The sequence below is a fragment of the Malus sylvestris genome, chromosome 5 (assembly GCF_916048215.2).
Source record: "Malus sylvestris chromosome 5, drMalSylv7.2, whole genome shotgun sequence".
Lineage (NCBI taxonomy): Eukaryota > Viridiplantae > Streptophyta > Magnoliopsida > Rosales > Rosaceae > Malus > Malus sylvestris.
In genome coordinates, this window is record NC_062264.1 from 46,441,235 (window position 1) to 46,461,922 (window position 20,688).

The 20,688-nt window shown below is 36.1% G+C and overlaps 3 protein-coding genes across 3 annotated transcripts; all 3 read left to right on the forward strand.

Moving 5' to 3' along the window:
- The first annotated feature begins 4,814 nt into the window (after positions 1–4,814).
- On the forward strand, positions 4,815–8,550 carry LOC126623962 (transcription factor rlmA-like). Its single transcript, XM_050292944.1, has 6 exons — positions 4,815–5,392; positions 6,908–7,022; positions 7,160–7,331; positions 7,414–7,637; positions 7,869–8,013; positions 8,161–8,550. The coding sequence occupies exons 1-5, from the start codon at positions 4,929–4,931 to the stop codon at positions 7,992–7,994; spliced, it is 1,101 nt and encodes a 366-aa protein (XP_050148901.1). The 5' UTR covers positions 4,815–4,928; the 3' UTR covers positions 7,995–8,013; positions 8,161–8,550.
- A 1,784-nt stretch (positions 8,551–10,334) lies between these two features.
- LOC126623973 (uncharacterized) lies at positions 10,335–13,480 on the forward strand. Its single transcript, XM_050292956.1, has 8 exons — positions 10,335–10,604; positions 10,738–10,831; positions 11,510–11,629; positions 11,722–11,770; positions 11,972–12,071; positions 12,178–12,239; positions 12,391–12,449; positions 13,128–13,480. Exons 1-8 carry the CDS (start codon positions 10,453–10,455, stop codon positions 13,230–13,232), a joined length of 741 nt encoding a protein of 246 aa, XP_050148913.1. The 5' UTR covers positions 10,335–10,452; the 3' UTR covers positions 13,233–13,480.
- A 5,332-nt stretch (positions 13,481–18,812) lies between these two features.
- On the forward strand, positions 18,813–20,087 carry LOC126623985 (major latex allergen Hev b 5). The gene is made up of 2 exons (XM_050292974.1): positions 18,813–18,980; positions 19,340–20,087. The coding sequence occupies exons 1-2, from the start codon at positions 18,966–18,968 to the stop codon at positions 19,811–19,813; spliced, it is 489 nt and encodes a 162-aa protein (XP_050148931.1). The 5' UTR covers positions 18,813–18,965; the 3' UTR covers positions 19,814–20,087.
- The last annotated feature ends 601 nt before the right edge of the window (positions 20,088–20,688 follow it).

Sequence of the window (20,688 nt, forward strand, 5' to 3'; positions counted from 1 at the left end):
AATCTTCATTTGAGTAAAGAGAGTATGTTCAACTCGTACGAGTACAAGAGAGAGATGTTTCTATGATATTGAATTGTGATTAAGTGTTACTTATTGCGAGTGAATTGTACTTGTTGCAACAAAATATATTTGCAAATATCAAATCATTTGTTTAAAAACAAAAACAATAGAAGATTAAGTTATTTTGATTACTAAAGGGAGAATAAACAATTGTTTTTTCAATAAAAATTGAGTTCAAAATATAATGAATTAAAGTAGGGCTGGGCAAACGGGTCCAGGATCCGCGGGTAGGGACGGGTAATGCGGGTACAGGGCGGGTACATAAATTGTAAATTCAAAATGGGGCGGGGTGGGGCGGGTCCATTTAATTAATGGGGCGGGGCGGGTACAATTTTCAAATAAAGCGGGCCCCCGGTCCGAACCTTTTCCACCGTTCAATTATAGGGATTGAATCCCCACCGTTTATTTTTAACACAACCACATTTCGAGTCCCCGACTCCTCTCGACCTCAATCTCCAGATCCAGATCCAGACCATAGTCCTCTCGAGTCCTCCATTCATTTCGAGTCCCCGACTCCTCTCGACCTCAATCTCGACCTTGACCTCGATCTCAACCTCGACCTCGTCCTCGATCTCAACCTCGACCTCGACCTCGACCTTGACCTTGAATTCTTCGTTTTAGCAACCATTTACAACCTCCAGAATTCAGATCTCAACGCCTCTAGTCGTCGGGGGTCTGTCGGTCGCCACATTCCTTTCCTATTTCAGCCATGCTCGAGAAGGACGACGCTCATTCGAGAAGGAAAAGAACCTCAAGCTCTTCCTCGAAGTCAAATTGGACAAGCGCGCGGCCAAAAACACCATTGCCAACATCACCAGCCTCACCGTCGTCATTCACGAGGTACTCAATTGTTGATTTTCTTCTTCTTTTGCTGCTTAATTTTTGGGGTTTTCTGATTTAAATGCATGCAATTCACAATCCCGCGGATGTATACTTTTAATTTACTTATTTTGTTGTTCTTGAATAATTCCAAGCCGTGCTTACTAATGGATCCAGTTTTCTGATTTGTCTCTGGCAGCTCTTCAACTGGGAGTCTGGCGGGATACTGAAAATTAAAGAGAGAGAGAGAAAAAAAAAAAAAAAAAAAGAGTACCCGTAGGTACCGGCCCGTTTTATACGGGCCGGGTTAAGTCCGGTTCTCATTTTCAAAATAGCAAAACCTGTCCCGCCCCGGCCCGTTGTATTTTCAAGCGGGTCCGGTCTGGTCCCTCCAATTTTGGGCCCGGCCCAGCCCTTGCCCAGCCCTAAATTAAAGAGAAAATATATGACCACTATAATAATTCACCCCTTATAAATGAATGTTAGTACAAATACTCATGAAAGCCATAAAACGTTCATAGGTCCACAACATTACAAACCTTTTTAGTCAACATAACACTTTGGGTTGGGCCGTAAATGAAAGCGCATTGCTATTTTACGTTCAAGTTGGATCGGTATACATGTTGGGTCAACATTTTCTCGAATTCCCTTATTCAATTTCATGGGTTAGGACTTAGGAATTGTGTGGCACTGGCAAAGCACTACTACAAAATTAACTTAATCGTGTGGCATTAAAAAGTCCTTTATTCGATATGATTGCTCTTATTTTAATTTAACGCGTTTTCCATTTTATTGGGTAATTAAGGGCTGGTTTGGTATTGCTGTATTTTGAAAAAAAGTTGCTGTGAGAATAAGCGGATGTGCTGTGAGAATAAGTGGCTGTGAAATAAATCAGCAGAGTGTTTAGTAAACTTTTTTGTAAAAGTGCTTTTGAAAAAAAAAAACAGCCTGATAGTGGGTCTTTTCATTAAAGAAGCATTGTAGCTCCGTGTGCTTTGAAAAAAAAACCAGTTTTCCAAAGCTGCAAATAGCAGTTTCAGCTTTTTCCTTTGATTTCAGCTTATTCTCACAGCAGCTTCCAAAATAAGCCTTTTTTTTCAGTTTACCAAACACCTAAAACCCTCACAGCTTTTTTTCATGGGTACTTTTTTTTAAGCATCTCACTCCCAAACCATCCCTAAGACTACTCTCTGACATAAAAAGCCTTTTTGTGACAACGCATTGTTGTCGCTTTTCTTATCTGACATAGCAACGATTTCCTATCGTTTTTTACATAATATCCAACATGAATTTGTTTTTATTGTCATTTTTTGAACGCCAAGTAGGGGGCCTAAAAATTGGAAAACCGAATTGAACCGTGACAAAAAAAAACCCGTAAAAAACCGTATTAATCATAAAAGTTAAAACCGGATAAAAAACCGAACCGAACCGTTTCAAACGGTTTCGATTCCGGTTTGGAAATATAAAAAATCAAAGGAACCGGATTGAACCGTTTTTAATATAAATTATTGTTTTATTAGTATTTTTATATAAATAAGACATTTTTCAATAAGACCATGTGCATCAGCCCAATATTTTTCTTCACTTCTCTCCCCCTCCTTTGTTGTTTTATCACTTTTCTTCTCCCTACATTATTTTTCTCCATCTTGTTCCAACATATTATGCATTATGTACATTTTAGTTTTAGTTTGAGATCTACACTTTGGTTTTGATATGAGTTTTTCTATCTTTTGATTTATATTTATATGCACACTTTATATTTTCCGGTCACAAATCTTGTAGATCTAGTAGTGGAAACTCAAATTTACTTGAATTTGTGGTTGAAATATGTGTATGATATTAGAAGTAGAAAATTAGAAAAGATATATATATAATTTTGATTAGAACCGTAAAACGGCATGAACCGAATCGGAACCGTCATAAACCAAACCGTATAATTTTAGTAATAAATTTAAACGAAACCGTACCAAACCGAACTGTTAAAATTTTTCGATTTCAATTCTATTTTGAGAGTAAAATCGAATCAAACTGGACCATGCCCACTCCTAACATCAAGAATGACTTGTTACGTAGTAGTGAAGCATATATCTCTCAGGCTCTCAAGCATGATTAAGACTTGAGACTTGCTGCTGTAGTACATTCCAAGTGATCCCACACGGAAAGAGAGGTATGTGGTGGGTAAAGATCTGAACATGGTCTGTCTGCTGATAGATAACTCCAACTACTTTATCCACCTTCGGATCAAGCGACAACTTCCAACAGTGGTTGACCAAACCACACCAATCCTTATCAAACGGTCCATAGTCAAAACCATAAATCTTGTTTTCCTGACTAAATCTGTCCTTTTAGAGAGGATCTCTATGTGAAAATCTTCTTCGGATTTTTTTTATGAGGATTTTGGAAATCTTTTAATTTCATTCGTTTATCGTGTATCGTACGATTAGTTTTTGTTATACACTGTTTATATTCAATTTAAATAAAAAAAATTACAATAATTTTTTACAGTACGATGTACAATGAATTGATATACGATCTTCGAGATCCTCAATCTTGTCCTTCTTCTTATCCACGATGCGAATGAGAGGTTTTTCAATGTGTCCGAAATACGAAATACTATGTGCATGTCATTATATAAATAGAAAGATATTTGAAAAATAATTTTTTTCTCGATTTATTTTATAATGTATGGTATACCACGTCGGGTTTCAAACACATAAAAGTTTTTCCGATGAAGGAAAACATCCGCCGATTCTGGTTAGGGTATTGCACTAAGGGCTGGTTTGGTATTGCTGTGCTTTGAAAAAAAGCTGCTGTGAGAATAAGCGGCTGTGCTATGAGAATAAGCGGCTGTGAAATAAATCAGCAGAGTGTTTGGTAAACTTTTTTGTAAAAGTGCTTTTGGAAAAAAAAGCAGTCTAATAGTGGGTCTTTTCAGTAAAGAAGCACTGTAGCTCCGTGTGCTTTGAAAAAAAGCCAGTTTTCCAAAGCTGCAAATAGCAGCTTCAGTTTTTTCCTTTGATTTCAGCTTATTCTCACAGCAGCTTCCAAAATAAGCTTTTTTTTCAGTTTACCAAACACCTAAAATTCTCACAGCTTTTTTTCATGGGTGCTTTTTTTTTAAGCACCTCACTCTCAAACTAGGTCTAATTCAATCATCAACTTTGGTTTCTGTATCCATAGACAAGACAAGTTTTATTCTCTACGTCGTTATCTCTTTATCTTTAATTTGAAAAGTGAAAACAAAAGAGATGGAAAAAGAAAGAAAGTCAGCTTTTAACTTTATCAGATGACATATTTGCCCCAAATCTTTTACCCACAACAAGGGTACTTTATTATTTTCAAAAATTAAATTAGGAGAGAAAGGAGATGAATTTTCATGTACAAGAAGAGAGATGCAATAGTGACAATGTCAAGACAATTTATGCATTGTCGTGGAAGAAAGTTTAAATATGTAATAAGATATGATTAATTTTGAATATCGTTATAATAATATATTGATATAAATAAGTAGTTTTTGTAAAAGTCTATAGGTGAAAAAGAATATTTTTTTTTCTATTTATTTTACAGTAAGTTATTCTTGTAAGTTTATTTTTTACATTCATACGATGCATGATTAATTTTGAATACCGTTACAGTAGTTTTCTAGTATAAGTTTTGTAAAGATGTAAAGGTGACAAAGATTTTTTTCTATTTATTCTAAAAAATTTGATTCTCGCACACTTATTTCTTGAATATACACACTCTTAATTATTTCTGACCTTTTGAGTTTATAAAGTAATAAAAAGAAAAATTAAACAAAATGTGCACAAAGAAAAAAATGCGCCTAAATATCATTTCCCCTTTCCAATAATTTCTATCTCAAAGAATGGGCATTACCGACTTTTTGCCGACAAAACAAACACAAAGGGATATTTTCGTGATTGCAGATTTATAAGAGGGAGGTTGAGAGTAGAGAGAGACAGAGAGAGGAGGAGAGAGACAGGGAGAGGGAGGGCAGACATTGAAGAGCGTTTGATTTTCCGTTTATTCAGTTTACTATATGTAGCGCCATGGCGTCGGACCAAGAAATTGCGGAAGGTGTGGAGACTGTGCTCCGTCAATCAGGCCCTAACGACGTCGCCTCCGTAAACGGCGTCGTTCAGCAGCTCGAGGCCAAGCTAGGGTTGGACCTCTCCCACAAGGCCGGCTTCATTCGCGACCAGATCAACTTCCTCCTCCGCCCCTACGCCCAACCCCCAAAAGCCCATTTTGCCTTCCATTACAACCCCAACCCCCACAGCCACCACCCCCACAACCAGCACCCTCAATTCCTCCCCCAACAATTCCCTCCCCATTTTGCCCTCCAACCGCACCACCTCGCCACCGAACCCCACAGCTTCCACCCACCGCCACCGCCGCATCAGCAACTACGCCCTCAGCCTCAGCCTCAGTCGCAGCCGCAGCCTCTTTCTGTGAAGACCGAGGCTTTCCCCCAAAATGCTCCCACATCCGCCCCGGAAACCCCCAAAGAGAGGTTCGGATTTCATTTAAAAAATTTTTGAAATCAGAAAGTGTGGATTTTAGGGTTTTGCTTTCCTTTACATTTCAACGGTTGCATGTTTAAGAAAATCATTGGTGCCCATGTTCCTAGATGTTTAAGTTCGTATTTTTCGAAATTTCTACTTTTTTTCTTTTCCTGTTTGCTTCCACCAAATTTTGCTAATTTGCATATCTTAATTGCTATTTCTCACTAAACGTTTTCTCTTTCGGGTAAATTGAGCCTAATGTGAAAATCGATTGCAACAAATGAGGGAACAAAAATATTGAAATTGGCCTTTAAACCCTTCTTAGTACCAGTTTGGTACTGCTGAAATTTTTTGAAAAAAAAAGCTCCCAGGTTTTTTGTGTTTAGTAAACATTCAAAATCAGCTTTTTTTTTTTTCCACAGCTTTGGGTGAAAAAAGCTAATAATTTAAAGCAGTTAGGGATGGTTTGCTCATTAGGTGCTTAAAAAAAAAAAAAAAGTACCCATGAAAAAAAAAAAGTTTTGAGGGTTTTAGGTGTTTGGTAAACGGAAAAAAAATGACTTATTTTAGAAGTTGCTATGAGAATAAGTTGAAATCTTCTTTTTTTTCCACAGCTTTGGGTGAAAAAAGCTAATAATTTAAAGCAGTTAGGGATGGTTTGGGAGTGAGGTGCTTAAAAAAAAAAAAAAAGTACCCATGAAAAAAAAAAAGTTTTGAGGGTTTTAGGTGTTTGGTAAACGGAAAAAAATGACTTATTTTAGAAGTTGCTCTGAGAATAAGTTGAAATCAAACAAAAAGCTGAAGCTGCTATTTGCAGCTTTGGAAAACTGGTTTTTTTTCAAAGCACACAGAGCTGTACAATGCTCCTTTAATGAAAAAACCTACACTGTTTTTTTTTTCCGAAAGCACATTTACAAAAAAGTTGAAAGCACATTTACAAAAAAGTTTAACAAACACTCTGTTGATTTATTTCATTCTCACAGCACAACCGCTTATTCTCAGCAGCTTTTTTTTAAAGCACAACAATACCAAACCAGCTCTTAGTATTGTGATCGGAAACATTTAACCTTTTTCGCTGACGAATTGTCTTTCGGATAAAGGTCAAAGACTCAAAATGCTGTTATTTGTCCCTTTGCCAAAAACGTGAAATACGAACTAGTAGGACCGTAGGGGGTCAATTAGTAAGAGTTTCACTCTAATTATATATAAATGTGAGCTTACATAACATAATCTTTGCTTTAAGACTCTCAATTATTGAAGAGCTAGCTTAACCGTGTGACTAATTAAACTAGTTCGGTTGGGCGTTAATATTGCATAAGTTTGGTGGTTTAGTGGGTTAAAGTTTCATCCTGTTAATAGGCTTTGGGGATTAACTATTTGGAAAAGCAGCATCATCCTTTTATTCACCTATAGCTCAAATATTATCTTGTTGTTTTGTAGTTGCAAGTAATCTATTGTGCTTTGTTTTATTTCATGCTGCAATGGATGAACTGACAAGCTTTAGTTCCGAAATGTTAATGCAGTGCTCCGTCTTCTGGAACCAAGAGAAGAGGGGGGCCTGGGGGTCTTAACAAAGTCTGTGGTGTCTCACCTGAGCTTGAGGCTGTTGTTGGTGAACCGGCCTTGCCGAGGACTGAGGTTATTACTCCCAAATAAACCTGTATTGTCTTTTTATGCTAACTTATTGTGTTCAATGACGTGCCTCAGATTTTGCTCGGTAAATCTTAATGTAGGTTTGTGGGTGTGTATTAAGATTTGTTTTTTGCTTCTTTCAGATTGTGAAGCAGCTCTGGGCATACATAAGGAAAAACAACCTCCAAGATCCAACTAATAAGAGAAAGATAATTTGTGATGATGCCTTGCGTGTGGTATTCGAGACAGACTGTACTGACATGTTCAAAATGAATAAGCTGCTATCTAAACATATTATACCCCTTGAACCTAACAGTAAGTAAACACTAAGTATTGGTACAGATACTGTTTTATGATGGCTAGATTAATTTTATATCCTTCTCCTCTGTATATGCAGAAGAGCCAAGTCAAGCTAAACGATTGAAGGTAGAGGCCAAGTCTACAACTGAGAGTACTCAACCTCAACCTCAACCTCAACCACAAGCGCAAGCGCAACCGGGGTCCCCCACTGTAGGAATATCTGAAGCACTAGCTAACTTTTTGGGCTTTGGAGGAAGGGAGATGCTCCTATCTGAGGCAAGAAGACTTGTTTGGGAGTATGTAAAGGTTAACCGTTTGGAGGTAAGTATCCAGGTGCTGAATTTTGAGCATCCTCTCCCTCGTAGATCTAAGATGATTATTTTATTGGGTACATTGTATTTATCTCCATTATTCCATTGTCAACCACCAGCTGTAATTCTCCTTACCCTTCTACTTGCTTAACTGCCTCCTTGCTCTGTTTGAACCTTTCTTCCCCATCACAGTGCATTTTGAAATAAGACTTACAATGGCGCTTTGCTTGTATTTCCATAGGATCCTTCAAATTCTACAGTGATATTATGTGACGCAAAGCTCCACGAACTTCTTGGATGCGAAAGCATTTCTGCTTTGGGGATACACGAGATGTTAGATCGCTATCATTTATTCAAGCAATCATGATTTCTGGTAGTGTTGACTGGTTAGTATAAGCTCCATTTGTTTAATTCGTCTCATTTATTTCTTAATGAAATTGTGTGAATATAAACCATCTAGCTTAGTTTACTGCCTATCAATGTCGATGTGTTTTCGACAATCAATGAAATGGTCTGTGTTTATTCTTTTGCAGGTGCATAGGACCTTTGCGACCTGTTCTCTTCTGATTCATAGAAAAGATAGGAAATAACACTTCTTTATATCCGTTTTTTCTTCTTTTTCGTCTTCTCGTTTCGTGCATTGATGTGGTTAGGTGCTACGCCGTCTTACATGTCGTGGTTATGTGTATCTAGGAATGCTATATGCTGTTGGTTAATGGCAACAAGATTCTTAGATCATGCCATTGCCTAGGTTACTTCTTTTTAGTCGTCTTCTCCTAACCTTAACTGTGACAGAAAGATAAGAAGCTCTGTACAGCGTGGAAGGACCCTTGTAGTTCCATAGATGGCAGTAAATGTTAGTTTTAACGGCAACTTGTGTATCTTCTTACCTCGCAGTAAATTCCCATTTTAACGTTGATTTATTTGCTTTCTGGCTTTCTTGATGGTAAATGAATTTTAACGATTCAAATTGAATAATCTTTAAACATTTAAAGAATCAAGTTGAAAAAGTTGGTTATAACTTACAAATTTTGTGAAGAAAAATTGAACTTTGTAGGTTTATAAAATATTTTGTGTGGACGTTAAGAAAATGTTGCAAGACTTTTGAATGTGATCCTACTATTTTTTAGGTTATGAAATTATTTTTTATTGATTTTTGAAGCTGAACAAAAAAATATATACACTGAACAAAAAAATATAAACTAAGAGTGGGCCCCAAAATTTTTTTCATGTGTCAAAAATTCTATGAACATGTCGTGGATGAGAATAACTTGAATTTATTTATAAACATGTAGTGCGACGAGAATAACTCGAATTTACTATTATAGTAAATCTAAAAATTTATCAAAATTGATTTGAAAACATGGGTTATACTGTTTTTGTAAAAAAATTGAAATTTTTGTTTTCCAAAAATATTTTGCGTGGGAGCTAAGGAAAATGTTGCGTGACGTTTAGATATGATCCTCATTCTACCATTTATTAGGTCTAGAAACTATTTTTTTAATGATTTTTAAAGTTGAAAACTAGCAAAAAAAATATAAATTAATGGTGGGGCCCCCTATATTTTTTATGTGTCGAAAATCTTTGTAATGTCCTAAATTAATTTTAGGAAACATGTGGTGCAACGATAGCAATGTCTAAAATATCGATATTATCACGATATTTCCATCGAATTTTCCGTGTTTTTTTACTATCGATATTTCCGATATCATCGATATTTTAGACCTTGATAGGAACTCTATGTGGTATTAAGTCACTCATGTATCTTACCATGCAATGTATAAAGTGTAAAATATTGTACTAATTCATTATATATAAATGATTATGGTGTGTTTAAACTTCTTTCATTAATTACTACATATTTTCTACACTCACAATGTTTGCCAGCTTGCTATATAATCAACTTAAATCAGTTAAATTCATCATGCAATGCATTTCCTTCTAATTTGTTGTGATAAACTAATAGATAATTGACTAAATAAACATCATGCAAAGTTTCAATAAAAATTTCCAAGTTTTTCTTATAATTTCCACGGTTTTTATTTAATTTTTGTCGATATCGATAATATCTTGATATTTCCATCGAAATTTTCATATTTTTGGACTACCGATATTTCCGATATCATCGATATTTTAGACCTTGGACGAGAGTAATAAATCTTGTAAAAATTCTCAAAATTGATTTTGTAAACGTGGGTTATAACTCACAGTTTTTGTGAAAAAAATGAAATTTTTAGTTTCAAAAAATAATTTGCATGAGAGCTAAGAAAAATGTTGCAAGATCTTTGAATATTATTCTACAATTTATTAGATTCCAAAACTATCTTTTATTGATTTTTAAAGTTTAAAAATAGATAAAATAATATAAAGTAATAGTGAGCCCCAAATATATTTTTTTAGATATGTGTTGCATTGGAGCCCATCTTATCCATTCTGCCAATCATAATTCCCATTATTTTCTGCAATGAATCATGAAATTAAGAAGTCATTATAACCAAACTTACCAATGCTTAAATACCAAAATACCCTTGGGTTTTGGGTTTGAGTATGATTGGGCTGGGCCTGTTACTCTCTCTTCATTGGGTCAGTCAATCAATGGATCCAACCAATGCTTAAATACCAAAATACCCTTGACTTTCCAAGAAGGACACCAATTTCTCGCTCCGCCTTTGGTCTTTTCACTTTGGCATTCCTGGACTGAGTGAAAGACAAACACCGTGTGGAGCGAAATACAATCGATCGAGAGGCAGACAGAGAGAGAGAGAGAGACCGCACCCAAAGACTCTCGTTTTGCTCTGATTGCTCTGACTGCCGGCGAAGGTCCAATGGCGGCAGATCTGGTGCTCGACACAGCCATCAGAGACTGGGTTCTGATCCCTCTCTCGGTGGTCATGGTTCTCATCGGCGTCCTCCGATACTTCGTCTCCAAGCTCATGCGCTCCAACCAAGTCCCCGATGCCAAAATCGTCAAGGAAGGGTATTACACTTGCTTACTATACTACATCTATACTACATGGATCTGTATGTGTGTAAGTGTATATATATGTGTATGTATTTGGGATATATCAATATGTCTGACTTTACGAAATTGCTTTTGGTTGCGAATTCAGGCAATTGATTATTAGGGCTCGGAATTTACGTGCTGCTGCTAATTTCATACCTCCAAAGTCGTTTCGTGCTCGCCGATTGTATTACAACAACGAGGTTTGCTAATAATTCTTCTTGTTTGCTAATTAGGCATTTTTTTTAAAAAAAATTTAAGAGCACTCAAATTGACATGCTTTTGTTCATCAAGAAGTCGTAAGCTGAAAAGGAATTTTATTTGTTGATGAGTTAGAGTTTAGCATTGGGCTTATGTAATCTGGATTGGAAATTGGAAGTTGACGGGCAACGAGAATTCTTCGTCTCATTTTGTTGTCGAAAACTTACAGCATAGTTTATTGTAATGAGCAGATGAATATGAGAATTTACATGGGATTTTCACATGGAAAGAAACCCATGAGTATGTCAATTAGAGCATTACACTTTAGAGGAAAACACTTCAAACCCAATACTTCAAAACTAAGCTAGCTGAATTTGTAATGGGAGAAGGGTAGCTTTCCAAAATCTCACAACTACGAATCAATTAGAGCTGGACATGTGGATAGATGAGTTTTTTTTTCCTTTCTCCAATTGAGCTCTTGAAGTGTTTTTGTATTAAATTTCAATGCTACCTAATTTACTAAAATTCCATTGCCTTCTGTGTGATTTGGTGTCAAAACTTCGATTTATATTAACTTTTCAAGGGTTCATTTACAGAAGATTCGCTGAAACTAGCTTGTAGTATGCTATTTCTTGTTGTCATTCTGTTGATACTTGTGTCAAACATGTTTCACCTGGCAGGAAAATGGGCTGTTAATTGTTCCTAAGGGTCAGGCACAGAATCCACAAGCGCAAATGTTCTCTGATCCCAACATGGCCATGGATATGATGAAGAAAAATCTGTCCATGATAATACCCCAGGTATTTCAAATTGCTTGAGATTGTACTGTAATTTGACTTCTTTTTGTCAGATATGGGAAGTATTTTTTTATGACTACCTTTCTGTTGGCCAGACTCTTACTTTTGCATGGGTCAATTTTTTCTTCTCTGGATTTGTTGCAGGTATGTTACAATTCCTCTGAAACCGATTTTTCGGTTATATGCTTGCATAAATTTATCATCGATCTTTTTCCTTTCCTTTATGCTCAGCCTGTATAATAGCTTGTCATTGAATATATAACAATCACTTTCAGCAATATATAACTTCATATCATAGGCTCAAGATATCATGTTATGATCAATGTTTCCTTGTCTTCTCCGCAGCCAAAATTCCCTTTCCTCTTACTCAAAGGTTCAGGTCTATGCTGCAGAATGGGATTGACTTGAGCACTGTTGATGTTAGCTACGTCAGTAGCCGCTCATGGTACTTGTTTATGTTTTGATATATCTAGTTATGTAAAGTTCATTTTCCTCCCCTTGGTTTTTTTTTTTGACTGATTGTCTCTGATTATTCAAAATCATTCTCTCAGGTACTTTCTTAATCTGTTTGGATTAAGAGGTTTGTTCAGTCTCATTCTGGGAGAAGAAAATGGTCAGTTCCTCCTTGTATGATTATTACATCATGATATTTTTCATCCTCCGAGATGGACGTTTTTTCTCTTTTCACACATGCGGCACTGCAGCTATGAGATAGAGTTTGTATGGTCTAGGAGGTTGATAAACTATTAACTTTTGCTATGCAGCCATGGATGATACTCAAAAAATGATGCAAATGAGTGGCTTTGGCTTTGATCCATCAAAGGTATGAGCTCAAGTAGTTTTTTGTACTCCTTAAGGTTTCAGAGTCGTTAATATTTGAAGATTCCAGATTCTATTTTTTTTTTTCTTTAATATTTGTTTGACAAATCTATTTATGCACTGTTGGCCTGCTCATTTGATGATTGAAAAACGCTAGTATCCAACTAAGTTTCTTGAAAGTATCCGTCTTAGACCTTAGAGTCCATGCATTGCCATTGTTCTTTAAGTACATTTACTGTCAAGTCATGTGAACGTTAAGGTCAGGCCTTTTTCCTTGTGGGACAAATATGTTGGGGCTTATATGCTCGTCCAGTCGACTCACTCACTTGACAATGGATGCCCTCTCCTTATTAAACTTTTCATAGAATGTGAAGCACCCATCACTTTGAATGGTCAAATTTGTAACAGAATGACTTATCTTTTATCTGTAGCTTTAATAGACATGTGCTTTTGTAGATTGATATACCTGTTTATGAAGTTCTAACCATTGCTATTCTGGATATTCGTGTGCATCGTGTTCACATTTAAATATTTTGGATGAAAACATTTGGAAAGATGATTAATTAAATGCAAATCTGAATTAAAAGTATTGGAGCATTACCATATTATTTGTTAAATATATGGCTTTAACGTTTCTAGAAAGAAATTTGAAGGCTTTTGCTGTTCTTTTTGAATTGATCAGAGTTTGGGAGCTGAGAAGGACAGCCTCGATATAGTCCAGCATGACTGGGCCTTACCTAAATTTGAGCATCGCGCTGAAGCCGTATTGAGAAAACTTGCCAGATGAAGGCTGAGATTATGCAGTTGGCTGCTCGACTGAAGCATCGTTTCTGCTCACGTGCTCCACTCCTGGGTTTCGTCCACCCAGCAGTAAAGTCAGTTAGACCTATGAAAAAATCTAGGTAGTTTATAGCAGCTTAAGCTTAAATTTGTTCTGATCATTAAACAAGACACTCTTTTTCGCTGAACAAACACATTGCTGCTTGTAACTTGTAATTCGTTTTCTTTTTGTTCGAAAAGTAACTCTTGAAATGATTTTTTTTTTCTTTCAAATTTGCCGGAAAAAGAGAGTGCAAATAAGTAGGTGAAGGACATAAGTGTTGGCCGTAATTTAATTAACATGATTAGCTTTGAATATGGTCTGCAACTTTATAGATGCAGTAGAAGAAAGAACTAAGAATCTGTTGAAGCTGCAGCCTTCCCCCTCCTTCATTAGTGCCCGAAACTTCGGAAGATTTTGATTGACAAGTAAATCTTGGTCGTTCGAAGAAGGCCCGCCATTTTCTGTGGTACACCAGCTGAGTCGACAAAGAGAAAATATGCAAGAAAAAGAGAGGGGCAGAGTGCCTACCGAAAGAGTGGAATGAATTAAAGGGGAGAAAGAGATGTTTGCGTTGCCCAACTGTTGCAATTCCAATGCAAGGGATAGAAGTGAACACATGTATATGGGGCAACGATTACCAAAAGCTAATATATAGTTTCTGATTAAGCTTTAGGTAGTTTGACAAATTAAAACTTTGTAGTTACGTTAAAACTCACCGCCCTTTCGTAGAGGACAATCTTATATGTAATCAACTAGTATCTCTACATCATTCTTCATAGGTTTTATAGCGATGGTTCTTTTTTTTCTTTATAAACCAACCAGAATGATCCAGAATGATTTGGTGGATGTTTCCTTCCAATTTTACAATTTAAGAAAAATACGTCTGATTTGGTGGATGTTTCCTTCCAATTTTACAATTTAAGAAAAATACGTCGGATTTCAATATTTACAATGATCATAATATATTAAGTTCACACTTAAAGTTTGCATTTTCACGTAAAAAAATTGTCTTTCAAGAGATATAAATAGAGTAAAGATGAAACTCAAGCATGCGAGAAACCTCAAGTGCATATTGCCGTTTTCACCCCACAATTGATTGGGGTTAGCTTATGGAAACGAAAGATTAGTCTTTCTCGTAAAATCTTGCGTTATGATCTACTAGCTAATAAAGAAAGAAATTTGGACAGGCGTATGGGCAATGGGGGATGATCATTTCCTTACCACTTTTCCACCTCCAGAGTGCCAAAACTCAAGCTTACGTGTACACACCTACACTCAACTCGGAGTCACGGAATTGGTGACTGGACGTTGACTCGTGGGTCCCACTTCTTATGGAAGCTTTTGACATCTTGAATGATTCAATCAATTCAGAGCATGATGTGTAGCAGTGCAACCCCACATAACTTGTTAAACCCGCTTAATTTGTCACAGGATAAAACTTTAGTAGCGTTGTTTGATTAGTCGTTCCATTAAAACGCAACAACTAGAAAATATGTGAAGTTATAAAAGCGTTAACCATCTTGTACAGTTTGGGAGTAATTGGTATACCCCGATTAGTGAGGGAGAAATTTTAGCTCTATCGAACATACAGGAAATTAGAGTAGCATCGTACCGATGTTAAGTCATGAACTAGTTCCTTCACCCTTTTCTCTATATGTTGACGTTGATGTGACCATAAATAAAACAGGACTCCTTCTCTTATGAGAGAGTTTGATCATTTAGCTGATCAGGCTCTCATATAATGTTTTTTTAATGCTTTAGAGGAGAAGAACTTCTTAGCATAGACATATCTACAAGTCATATATTTATGAGTAATGCTACATTCATCATATTTTTCATATTATATACAGCTTTATTTAATAGAGGTAAAGTTCTCTAATACAAATAGGTATCACTTTTAATAAAAATATGCTACTGATACGAAAAATATGGTACGAGTAATTTATTTATATATATTTATTGGTTGGATCATTTGTAATACTAATTCTCACGGGGTCCACTTGGTGGGACACCACCCACCGCCCCGACTTTTAGCTTTTCCTCAACTAATTCACTTTGCAGTACAGATTTGTAATAGATAAATTTGGAAAAGATGATGTTCCCTTTCGAAATCCGAACAAATATTGGACAATTTTACCTTACATACTTATTAGAAATTAATAAGAGACAACAAATTTAAAGACTGAATGTTGCTAAATTAATTCAACCCACATCAGACTATCAACGTTGCGATACACATATTAAAAATTAATAACAAAATAAAAAGGTCGAAGATTAAATGCCGCTAAATCAAATCATATCAACGAAGTATCAATTTGACGAGCGAGATAGCACACAAGTCGAGTGCAATGCATCGTTGGTTTTTGTTAATTTGCGTCCAAAATCAAGAGTTAATCTGGAGAATCAAGCGTGTACGTATTACTATTATTTGTTGTTATAGAGATCCACAATAACATAGTAAATTTAATTTTTGGATCAAAATTCAATGACGAATGTGTCCTTTTCTTTGCGTATACTATGCATGGCACATGCATGATGAATCCAAGAGGGCAGAATAGTACGTGTGCAGTGGAGGGTATAATCAGAGCGACCACTGTATCCAGCAGGGCACATCGGACGAGAGATTTTTCAGTGTGATCGATCCACGGGATAATATATCATGTGTTATTATATGAATGATGGGATATGTGTGCTAAAACACGTGATGTAACATTTGTATTCCCGTCATAACTAAAAATTTTTCCTATCAGACGAGAAATTTTTAGTTGTGACATGAACCCTAATGGTACACCACACGTTTTTATGTAAATGGTGGAAATTTCTAATTTGTAAGTTATTAACCTTTTAACACACATATCACATCATTTATATAAGAACACGTGATGTACCATCTCGTGTAACGATCATATTCAAAAATCTCTCCCGTCGGACGGCTGCAAGTGGGGTCCCCAGTCACGAGCATTCGACCTGGAAAGCATCAAGACCATGGCCCGCGGGGGCCCACGCAGTCCCTCATCTTTAGAAAGGGCGGTTGCATTGCCTAAGCCAAGAGGAATGGGCTAAAAGTAAAGGAAAAGCAAGCCACGGCAGCGCTTGATTTGTTTACGTGCTGGTCCCACAATGGCATGATCGTAAAAGGGGGTGATGTCGGGTCCCCACCCCCTCAGGCACCGGCCTTTTGATAGGTTGTTTTCTTTTGTTTGGCTCACGTCCATTGATGGACATGACCATAGGACGAGAATTCTCTCCCAATTCTCTTAGCGCAGACTCGAGTATTAACTAATTATATTCATTTATTGTACATTATGCTGTTAAATTTTATTAAAAATTATTTAGTATTTATATTTAATTTTAAATAAATAATTTTTAATCGCACGATATACGATGAATGAATATAATTGATTAATTGTTCGAATTCCTACAAAAAAAAAAAAAAAAGATCTGAAACAGATCCTATTCCATGACGACATCAATCGAGTTGTTTTCTTTTGGTTTCAATTCAATCGACGGAGTGTTTAAGATGATGAGTTGAAACCTTAAAAATGGTAAACAATTTGACTAAAAATAGTAAAAGTTGCCTCCACCTTTTTAACTATTAAAACAACAATGCCATCAAGTTTGTACCCTCTCTTTTTAATTGTCTACGAATCTTTTGATTTTGATTTTGATTTTTAAATAAATGGAATTATAGCTAGTGACATGCTTATTTTATTTCATGTTCAATGGCCCCATGTCATACTTATTCTGAATTTTGTTTTTGCTACACAAAATGCGATTGAACCGAGTAAGGGACGAATTCATTAACTTGATCAAAATAATTCATGTAGTAAACAATTATGACATATTCATTAGAAAATCGAACCACATGCGATTGAAATTAATATTGTGAATTAAACCTCTCTTTAAAAACGTAGACACTATTTAAGTAACTTGTGGAGGTTTTTCATTTAGTATTTTGGGAACCAATCTAAAAATTCTTTTTTATAGATGTTGAAGAGCTTAAATAATGACTGATCTAACTCACGTAGGGATGGGCAACGGTTATGGCGGACGGGTAACCGCGGTTATTTACCCATAACCGTTTATGCTCATATCCCCATAACCGTTTACCCGTTGGGTAATTGCCTAAACGGTTATACTCATACCCATAACCGTTTATAAATGGTTAACCATACCCATAACTGCATACCCATTTAACCGTAACCGTTTAATACCCGTTTATCCATTTACCCTTTTTAACCCATTTATCTTTTTTTTAACCATTACCTTTTTTTACCGGTCTACATGTTTTTTAACAACTTGAAAATTAAAAAAAAATTGTCATAATTTTTTTTTTTTTGACAATTAAACACCGTTATAGGTACATTCATCATACATTTCCGTATTTTAATTTTTTAAGTTCATATATCATTCCAATAATTGAAATAATAGTTTATAGACAATATTTTTAACTCTTACCAATGAAGGTAAATATCATATTTGCTAAGTATTATTGGGCTACAAAAATTGTTTAGAAGACATTTCTATCAAAGCATTTTTGTCAATTTCACGGTTACCGCAAGGAATTTAAATTAATTTGGCGAATTCCTTGATGATGAGAATCATCATTCCTGTAGCAGTGTTATTGAGAGAATGACCGATGAATTCCTTGCTAATTTATTGGGTGCTAAGTATTATTGGATCGAGAACATAGTTTGTGTTAGTTTTTCATATATAAAATAAATGGGTAAACGGTTACCCGTTTATAACCGCGGTTAATACCCATAACCGTCCATTTAAATTTCGCGGGTAAACGGTTATACCCATAACCGTTTATTTATCTAAACGGTTACCCATAACTGTAACCGTTTAATTTAAATGGGCGGGTAACCGCGGTTCCCCATAATCAATAGGTATTTGCCCATCCCTAAACTCACGTTTGTCATGTTTATCTTGTATTGTATTGACTAAACGGAGTTATCAAACATTTTGCTATTTTGCATCCAAAAAAGGAAATAAATTTTTTTATCTAAACTTGGCTAAGCTAATTTAGTGATAGGTTAGGCCTACTAACACAAAAAATTTATGGGAAAAGAAACGAAGGCACAACACAAGAACATGAGTGCATGATGGTCAGCCACATACACACCCTACTGCACAAAACACAGAAAAAACCACTCAAAAGAAAGATATGATGCTGATATGAGACATGGCCTCCACCATTTCCCATTCCAATTCATTGTCTACAAAGCTAATATTTTATTTTCATTGCAATTTTCTTCCGGTGGGACTCTTCATGAATTATCTATTATTTCACATTTTAACGTTAATTTTCGTGTCAACATTATAAAATATTGTGCAAAAAACATGAACTTGCATATAGTCCATGAATAGTCTTACTTTTAAAAAAGTCTCCTTAATATTTATTGGAAAAGTATTATATAAATATATAAAAATCAAACAAAAAGCATTTACAACTAGACAAGTTAATGTTCTTTTAATTTGGGTCAGTGACATTAGGTGTCAAATTGGAAAAAAGATTCTTCAAGTGCTCAAACTCTCTCTTTCTCCTATTCAGTTTTTTATTAGGTTGAGGCACTCTCGCATCTATATAAAGCTCTCACATTTGATCATTTCTTTCACTCACTAGCAATTAAGCACCCTTCATTCCTCCCATCTTTCCAAGGTTTTTTTGTTCAGTTTTCATTTGCTATAGCAATGGCCACTGTTGAGGTAATGCCACGATAGGCATTCTCACCCGACTACTCTCGCAAAGCGAGGAGTTTTGTTGTCTTGGGATCGCTATTTTATATATATCTACCAGTTCATGCAATTAGTTTTCTTATATTTATCATTTGCTCTAAGAAATACCTTCACTTATTTGCATACAAGTACAATCTTGAAAGTTAATCGATCCGTTTGAGAACTTAAGATTATATGATTAGCGGTATAATGTATTTCAGAAGTTCTTTTTGCAGAACCTCCGTTCTTTGGACGAACTATTACGTATATTAGATCGTCTTAAAACTTTGTTAGCTTATTAGTTTTGCAACTGAAATATGACTGATTTTCAACAACATTTTGTGCTAAAGGTTGCACCAGCAGCAGCGTTGGAAGAGAATGAGCCAAAGACAATCGAGGTGACCAAGACTGAAGAGGCAACCGTGGAAGAGCCTGTAGCTGCAGGACCAGCTGCCACCGAGCCTGAGGCTCCGACCACCGAAGAGCCAAAGGAAACAACACCACCAGTAGAAGTAGAAGTAGAGAAACCAGCTGCTCCTGAAGCCGATGCTCCAGTTCCGGCTGAAGTTGAGACCAAGGAGGAGGTGGCAGAGGAAGCGAAGGTGGCCGAGGCGGAGAAGCCAACAGTAGAAACGGAGAAAACAGAAGTAGAGGAGCCTAAAGAGGTGATAACAGCAGAGCGTGTTGCCGTGTCAGAGGAGGCCAAAGAAGAGACCATTGAAACTGAGGCACCAGCAGCTACTCCAGTTGAGGAAGAGAAAGCAGTTGAAGCAGCAGCAGAGGAAGCAACCACAGAAGTTCCAGTCGAGCAGATTGAAGAGTAGAAGATGAACTTATGACAAGATGAGAGAAGTTTAAATTAATGGGGTATTCAGCTACATTTATGTTTGTTATTTCAGTTTACATTATAATTGAGGTAAGGCTTTAAAATTAAATTAATGCGATTTGGCATTTGGATTATTATGATCTCCACTTAATGTGAGCATCTTGCCATATGATTATGGAAAAAATGAAGTATGTAATGCATTTGGTGATTAATATGGTGTGAAAATATATGATCTGTCTAAGTTTTGAATAATATTTTTGCTTTTGATGATATTCATCCAATGTTGTAACAATTTGACGGATCTGTGGACTTGAACTGATGTTGAGATCGATGACATATCATCACATTAAAATGCATGATGTTACTTTTACTTTTGCTAGTTCCTTTTATGTCGTTCTGATGTGCCAGTCGGCCATAGGAAGCAGGTTTGAGATATAAGAGTTGAACAAACGTACAGTTTGATTGAGTTTTATGTGCACCTAATTTCGCTGTTTAAGAACATAATGCACTTTTTCAGTGCTAATTTGCTTCCAAAAGCTTTGGCCGTCGAACCATTGTTTTGGATGGCTCGTGGCGTTTCGATGCACCCTTCCTTGGACATGATCTTTAAATTAACCTCACTGGTTTAAGTGATTTTCCTCTGGAGAATATTGCTCTCGGATACATTTGTATCTTGGCAATTACTTATAAACACATGTAAGATCTATCTTCTTATCAATGTGGGATTCAATATCAATACGCCCCTTCTTTTTTTTTAGAATTCTTTCTCCCACACACCCTTGTCCTCTTTCTAAGAGAATAGAGCAAGCTCGACATCACAAAACCACCCAACCACTCTGATTTTGGAGTACACGGATCATGATCTTGCCGATG